The 8,114-nt window shown below is 42.6% G+C and overlaps 1 protein-coding gene across 3 annotated transcripts; it reads left to right on the top strand.

Annotated features, from left to right (window-relative positions):
• The first annotated feature begins 1,104 nt into the window (after window positions 1–1,104).
• On the top strand, window positions 1,105–7,691 carry LOC120622029 (endogenous retrovirus group PABLB member 1 Env polyprotein). 3 transcript variants are annotated; one of them, XM_039888005.1, is made up of 3 exons: window positions 1,105–2,058; window positions 3,479–3,590; window positions 5,851–7,691. In XM_039888005.1, exons 1-3 carry the CDS (start codon window positions 2,046–2,048, stop codon window positions 7,067–7,069), a joined length of 1,344 nt encoding a protein of 447 aa, XP_039743939.1. In that variant the 5' UTR covers window positions 1,105–2,045; the 3' UTR covers window positions 7,070–7,691. The 3 variants fall into 3 exon arrangements, with proteins under 3 accessions (XP_039743939.1, XP_039743948.1, XP_039743928.1); XM_039888014.1 differs by lacking the exon at window positions 1,105–2,058 and adding an exon at window positions 4,250–4,325 and having other exon boundaries at window positions 2,693–3,590; XM_039887994.1 differs by lacking the exon at window positions 1,105–2,058 and having other exon boundaries at window positions 2,693–3,590.
• Window positions 7,692–8,114: the final 423 nt, after the last annotated feature.

Genomic DNA, 8,114 nt, shown 5'->3' with positions numbered 1-8,114 from the left:
ATGAAAGAAAAAATGGATAAGTTGGACTTCATTAAGATTAAAAATTTCTTCTCTATGAAAGACCCTATCAAAGAATGAAAAGACAAGCTACATACTGGAAGAAAGTTTTTGCAGAAGACATATCTGATAAAGGACTGTTATTCAAAATATACAAAGAACTTTTAGAACTCAACACTAAAACACAAACGACTGGATTTGAAAAAGGTCCAAAGACCTTAACAGACATCTCACCAAAGAAGATATGGAGATGGCAAGTAAGCACATGAAAAGATGCTTCACATAACATGTCATCAGGGAAATGCAAATTAAAACAATAAGAGGTACCACCGAATACCTATTAAAATGGCCCAAATCTAGAACACTGACAACACTAAAATGCTGGTAAGAATGTGGAGTAACAGGAATTCTCATTCATTGCTGGTTGGAATGCAAAATGGTACAGCCACTTGAAAGACAGTTTGGCGGTTTCTTTCAAATACACTCCAACCATAAAATCCAGCAGTCATGCCCCTTGACAGTTATCCAAAGGAGCTGAAAAGTTATGTCCACACAAAAACCTGCACACAGATATTTATAGCAGATTTATTCAGACTGCTAAAACCTTGAAACAACCAGATGTCCCTTAGTAAGTGAATGAATAAATAAACTGTGGTATATCCATACAAGAGTATATTATTCAGCATGAAAAAGAAATAAGCTATCATGACATGAAAAGACATGAAAGAAACTTAAATTCATATTACTAAGTGATGGAAGCCAATTTGAAAAAGCTATATACTATATGATTTCAACTATATGACACCCTGGAAAAGGCAAAACTATGGAGACAGTAAAAAGATCAGTGGTTGCCAGAGATTAGCAGGGAGAGAAAGATGAATAAACAGAATACAGAGGATTTTTAGGACAGCAAAACTACTCTATATGATACTACAATAGTGATTACACAGCATTTTACATTTATCCAAACCCATACAATACCAAGAATGAATCCTAATGTAAACTATAGACTCTGGATAATAATGATGTGACAATGTGGGTTCATTGATTGTAACAAATGTACCATTTTGGCAAGGGATGGGGGAGGCTATGCATGTGTGGGGGGCAGGGAGTATATGGGAAAACTGTGTACATTCCATTCAATTTTTCTGTGATCCTAAAACTGCTCTAAATAATGAAGTCTATTTAAATATGTATATATCATACTATGTTATTAAATACATTTAACTTCACGATTTTTATGTGGGGGTTGTTTCTTTTATTATCAGGTACTGCCCTTCTTTCTTACTACTTATTTTATCCCCCGATTCTATTTTATATAATATAATTTTGCTACACTGGCTTATTTTTCATTCCGTTTATGTTAGTTACAATTGGGTTCAGCTGTAAAGAACTGAGAACCAAAATAACAATAACCTAAGTGAGAGAGGAGAGTTTTCTCTCCTACACAGAGGTCCTAATGTGCGGACAGAGCTGACTCTGTCTTCTTGAAGCAAATCCACCATCTTGACTCCTGAAGCCCAGACCTGTCCCTGTCCCCTGGGGACCTGGAAATACACGACGACTCCGTGCTCCGCCTCTAGAGTAAGCCACCTTTGACATTATCTATCCTAACCACCTCTGGCGCCAGAGCATCTCGGCTCCTGGCGATCCTCCCCGCCTTAGATTAAATACACATTCCTTTCTCAGCACGTAGACTCACTGATTTTAGCTATAAAACACAGAGTCTGGGGAGTGGAAGGCATAAAGCGTAACCACGTCGTCTTGCCACTGCCCAAGACGCACCTCCTTATGTAAATTCCTTTAATAAGCTCTATGGATTACCAGACTGGAGTGGACAACCTTTTTTCTTCCGTTTTTCCGCTGCCCTTCGTTTAGAGAGGTAGATTTTCAGTCTCAGGGCTTTTCCCTGGGTCTGCGTGTACGAACAATTGGTGAGTCAGCCTGCAGACGGAAGAAACGGGCTTTGGGAAAGAGATGTCCTCGGTGGAAATCCCGAGTTGGCTGTCTGCTTCCATGTGAGAAGGAGTGGCGCGTATGCCAGATATATGTGGACCACTGGTGAGTACCAGCGTACCGGGAAAATGCTGGCTGATCTCGTGCACTTGTTTGAGGAACTACACTGAGGAAGGCAGGAATATTTAAGGCTATAGCTGTTGGCTGGTCCTCTTATGCGCTGTCCAGCAGGCCACTGATGCCCAGCAGGAGACAGAAGCCAGGGTTAGAAAGTTAGAGGGAAAAAGGAAACTAGAAGAGATATTAGAATGTCTGCAACTCTGTTAGCATTGGGACTGGCCAATAAAGGTTGGTAGGGAGAAAAGTCTTTTAAACAGATCCTACTTCTTTTATGAAAGCCATGAGATCTCTGTTTGTTTGCATTTGTTTATATGTTCATGTGGTTCTACATATGTGTTGTGTCTGTGTGGTATTTTCTACCTCTGGATGGTATTGCTAACTTGTTTAATTGACTTAAAAAAATAAACAGGCACTTTTAGGGTACTCTAAAATTCTCAAAAATATAGAAACTAACCCAAATGCTTTTCAGGATCATGTGATTTGAAAAAATATTTGCTATTAAAGCTAGTTTAAGTTTATTGGTTTAAGTAAAACAAACATGTCTTTAGTCTCATAATATTTAATCCATTTATTTAATTAAAATAGATTTAATTAAATAAATGGATTTAAATATTAAAGGTCAGCTGATACAAAATTAGAGTTTGGTTCTCTTTCTCTGTTATGTTTCCTTGGACTATGGGTCTGTTTCTGATAAGATATTATACTGTTTTATGTTGTCTTAATCAGGTCTTTGATTACTCAAGAAAACTGAATCCTCTCAATTGTGAAAGCTTCTGTATTTGAAATGCACTAGCTGATTTTCATACAAAGGCAGCAGCAACAAAATCTATAAAGACTTCCTATGGATGAAATCCATTCTGCTTCTGCAGAATGTATTACTACCTTGTAATGTGTCCTTGTAACATGGCAACAGTCTGCTCCCAAATCAGGGAAATTAAAATGGTCAAGCAATGGTTCTAAATTAAATAAATAGTTGGGGCTATGGGAAACCCAAGACAGCCACTTGGCTCTTCAGGTCTCACCAGTAGACCCCTTTTTACAGGTTTTTCTTTTTTTTTTTTTTGCCTTCTTTCATATACCATAGTGTTTTTAAGCTGGACTTCACTCCACTGCCACTTAGTATGAGTTATCAGTATATTCTTGTTGTACGTGTATTTTCTGGTTGAGTTGAAGCCTTCCTCTTGCTGCAAGGCAGATGCCTTCACGGTGACAAAGAAACTTAAAAAATATGTCTTCCACTTGGGATATACCTTCCAAGTGCTCCCTCCAGGCTATTTACATAGCCTTAGGCCATGAAATGATTTCTAGAGATTTGTCTCTGTGTCTACTCTCTACAATGTCAAATAGTTTCATTATATTGATGATGTGATGCTAACCTCATCATTAAGATTTGCAATCATTACAGCGATACCTGGACATCTTGTGTGCCCATCTCCAAGCCAGAGGATGGGCCATCAACCCACAAAAGATACAAGGCCTGAGCCCAGCTGTAAAGTTCCTAGGGGTCACCTGGTCGGGTAAGAAGCCTCTCATACTGGGTACTGTTATTGACAAGATACAACACTATCCTGCACCTAAAATAGTGAAATAGAAAGATTTTTAGGCCTTTTAGGATTTATTCCCCATCTAGTTCAGTGCTTGTACCCATTATGTTACCTGGTAAAGAAAGGTACTCATTGATGTTGGGAATGTGATCAGGAAGCTGGATTTGAGAGAGCAAAGATCCTAATAACCCAGGCATGGTCCTTGGGTTCCCCCCTTGCTGGGGTACTCATGTCTTTGGGTGTAACTGTAAACCCCGAGGGAATTAGCTGGGCCCTATGGCAAGCTCAGCAAGGGAAGGCCATCCTCCTTGGGTTATGGTCCCAATTATGGAAGGGCACTGAGACCCCTCATTCCCCCATTGAACAACGGGTCTTGGGAATGTATAAAGCATTGCAATAGATAGAACCCATTCCTGCTGCCCTACTGATGACAGTGCGGACGGGCCTCCCAATTAAAGTTTGGATAAAAGGCCTGTTTTAGCTGTTGCCCAAGCTACCACCTTGCAGAAATGGCATGCATATTTGCAGCAGCTCAGTGCCCTTCCACAAGCCCTTTAGGCAAGGGGTTGCATGCCATTTTTGAATGGGTGTATTACAAGACCACTTCGGCACTCACTGTAGAGCTCCCACAGGAGATGCCCTCATCAGTGAAAGAAGGCACAGTTCCCGTTCCTGAAGAAGCATGGTATACGGATGGGTCTAGCCGAGGTAATTTTTGTGTGTGGACTGCGATGGCCATACAACCCCAGCCAGACACCATATGGTTTTGAAACAGGAGGACAACAGAGTAGCCAGTGGGCAGAACAAAGGGCCACGTAGCTGGTATGTACACTAAAGCATAACCTATAGGTCTCTGCACAAACAATCGGGTCGTATTTAAGGGTCTCATGACTTGGCTGCCACAATGAGCTTGGGATAGCTGGCACATACTGAGGGAGCTATTGTGGGGGGCTACAATATGGCAGGAAATTTGGAAAAGATTACAGCAGCCAACTGCTAGCCTGACTCTGCCCACTGATCTGACTTGCCTCTGGGAAATTTAGAAGTTGATGTACCAGCAAAGATCAGGACTCTGGCTCCCTCCCTCACAAACACCTGAACTAGTAGATTGGGTGTGCAAGCATAGCGGGCACCGCAGTGCCCGGAGGGATGGCAATTAATGAAGGAGGCTAGATTGCCCGCTTCGTTATGTGGATATAGCGGTGGCAGTAACCAATTGCCTGGCGTATTTTCACTTGTGTCCCCGCTGCATCCCACACATACCAGGACATATACACAAAGCATCGGTCCCTACACAAGACTGACAGGTAGATTACATTGGGCCTCTGCCAGTGAGCCAAGGACAGAAATATGCCTTAATGTGTACATACTGCAACAAGACTGTTATAAGCCTTTCCTTGCAAAAGAGCAAACCAAACAGCCACAATTAAGGGATTAGAACATTTCAGCATTATGTATGGCTACTCTCGGTGGATTGACAGTGACTGGGGTACACATTTCATGGGATTCATGGGACATGATGTCCAAGAATGGGCCCATGAGAGGGACATAAAATAAAGATTTCATTTGCCCTATAACTCACCTAGTGCTGGGTTGACTGAAAGAAATAAATGGTATTTTAAAGGTCATTGCCAAGGCAGCTAGGAAAATAAATTTGGCCAACGCGCATGGGATTGACTCCCTACCAACACCCAGGAACTGTTACAAAGTAAGTTTCACTGACCATGTCTGTTGAAAAGCGGCCAATGTTACCTGCTGTTCAGAGCTCCTGGAGATGTAGAACCCAGGGAGGGGACATTTGGATGGGATTTGGATTGGCAACTTTCCCCAGGTTGGAGAGGATATTTTCTTCTCAGAGAGTGAAGAGTGAAGATATTTTCTTCTCAGAGAGTGAAGAGTGTCCTGGCTAGCTAAAGCGGTCCCTGTTGATTCTGCTGAAGTCTGGGCCCAAACGCTCTGCATACTAGTACAATGTACAGAAAACAGCACCAAAGGGCACTAAGACAGGCCATGTGGCTTGGTCTTTTGCTACCCTGCTGACATTACGAATAATCCCATAACCGTGGCCCCTCGGGCAACATGCCTGGTATGCACCACTTGCCCCAAATCCACAAGCTGCATACATTTTAACTGCATACATTTTAATCAGGATGAAACTACTGCTGTTGTCATGATTTCGGGCGAGGACCTTCCCTGCCAAGTACCCACTAAATGCATGTATTTTTGCCCATAGCTTCTTGTTCCTGGTGCTGTTCCTCCCTGCCTGTGGAGAAGTGAATTTTTTCCTACATTGGGCTCAAAGTTGTGCTGACAGCTTACAAAAAGATATACGCTGGGTCTATAGCATGTTGCCATTCTCCAGCACAACCAGCCTGTCATGGTGGGTATCACCCATACGACCTGATTTGTTGGAATTACAGGTATTTATAAAGGCTCTTCAAAGCCATAGCACCACGTTTAACACTGAGTTGACTAAAGGTGATGTATACAATTGGCCTATAAATACCTCTTTTAGCAACACAGGACATGGCAAACCTTTCTCTGTCAATGCCATGGAGAGACAGGTGATTGTCCTAGCAACTCCTACTAAAACAATTACTAAACCTGAATTACAAAAAACAAAAGTCAAGCTCCCAGCCATCAAATCCCATAACTATTGCTACAAGAAAGGTTTTTTGCAAATCTGGGACGGTTTCATCTGGCTCGCACCCACAGCAGGACATCTTCAGCAAGTTGCCCCATTATGCTGGGAACAGACCAACCACACATATGATTCATGGGCTAATAACACCAGAGAAATGGGCTGGCTTCCTAAACAGCAATATGACAATGCCATTACACTCCAAACCAGAGGCTGGTTCGATGCTGACTGGTTTCAGCATTCTGGCATTGCCTGGTTAGCACTGAATGGGACAGAACGGCTATGCAGCTCCAACCTATGGTCATGGCTGCCTAGGGACTGGCTTGGGCGGTGCACCCTAGGTTTTCCCTGGGTACAGAGACCATGGATTAAAATGATTACTAAACCTGAAAATTATACCCATTTGGCTAGTAGATGGACAAGAAGTGTTTTCCACTGGTATGACCACTATGCAAAGATTTCTGTGCCTTCCCTGAATATTGAAGATACCATTTGGCACACAGAAGCTTTAACTAATTTTACCCAACGTGCAGTGAATGACACCTTCCAGAGTACCTCACTGACTAATACAGAAATGGTTTACATGAGCAAAGGTGTGCTACAAAATTACATGGCACTGGATGTTTTAACACCTGCCCAAGGTGGGACTTATGTCATTAAAACTCATTGTTGTGTATATATTCCTGATAACTCGGGCAATGTCACCCTTGCTTTACAGGACACACATAAGCAGATAAGCATCTTGTCAAATCCCGAACTTTCTTTTTCCCAATGGTTATCATCATGGTTTGAGTCTTGGGGGAAATGGTGATGAAAGTTACACTTTATCTTTTGTTTTATACTAGTTATAGGTATCCTAGCCTGCTGCTGCCTTTACTGTTGTTGAGGTCTCTGCCTGCAAGCTAAACAAAAGTTAATATAACATGTCACCAAGAGTGCCCCCTCTAAGGCTCAGGGAACATCGCGGAAGAGGTGGGCGCATGAGATTGTAAGAGCCGTATTAGAGGGGCGGACTTTGGACAGAGCTGAGTTCATCTTGAAGCTAATCCACCATCCTAACTCCTGGGTGAAGCTCAGACCTTGCCTCCTGCCACCTCGGATCTGTGAATGTATGCAAGAACTCTGTTCTGTGCCTCTGGAGTGAGACGCCCTGAGCTTATCTGACTCTCAACTAGCTCTGGTGCCAGAGCTTCTCGGCACCTGGTAGTTTCCCTCCTCTTAAACACATATTTCTTTGTCAGCATGTGGACTCACTGCTTTTAGTATAAAACACAGAGTCTGGGGAGTGGAGGGTGGGGAGGGTACCCATGTCCTCTTTTTGCTGCCAAAGATGTGCCTTGTATGTAAATTTCCTTAATAAATTTTTAACATAATGATGGAGTTGTCAGCCTCTTTCTTCAGTCTCTCAGCCCCAGGAAATTTTACGTTAACAGCTGAGATAGGGAGCCTGGGGCTGACATAGTAGCTCAGTATTCACAGGTCCTTGGGGACTTAGGTTTTTCAGCTACCCAGCCATCTACAGGGCATGGCTGTCATCCTCATGGTCCTCTCTTGAACTAGAAGCCTTTTCTGCATAGTTGGAGGAGGAACCTACAGCTGGCAGTAAAATCATCTCTGTGTAGGATACCTTTCTGTGGGTTCAGGATGGTGTCCGTGTTCTTCATCATCTCAACTGTAAACATCCCACTTGCCAATTACTACCTGGCCCTTGGCAGAAAAAGTCTGCTGACCCCTGTGGTATGAACACAGCTTGACCTCTTTCTTCTAACAATTAATGGATTCGAGCTACCCAATTTTTTACTCCAGGACTCCCAAGTTTGCCTCTGACAGATGATTATGTACAATTATTCTTAGTC

This window comes from Pteropus medius, unplaced genomic scaffold, assembly GCF_902729225.1.
Source record: "Pteropus medius unplaced genomic scaffold, Ma_sr-lr_union100, whole genome shotgun sequence".
NCBI classification, from domain to species: Eukaryota; Metazoa; Chordata; class Mammalia; order Chiroptera; family Pteropodidae; genus Pteropus; species Pteropus medius.
This window is presented reverse-complemented; position numbering and strand designations above follow the sequence as displayed.

Bases quoted from the DNA above. Each gene is read 5' to 3' on its own strand.
- LOC120622029 (XM_039887994.1), top strand. From the start codon at position 3,442: ATGCTAACCTCATCATTAAGATTTGCAATCATTACAGCGATACCTGGA. The intron at 3,591-5,850 runs GTAAGAAGCCTC...TTTTGCCCATAG, and splicing joins CCTAGGGGTCACCTGGTCGG to CTTCTTGTTCCTGGTGCTGT.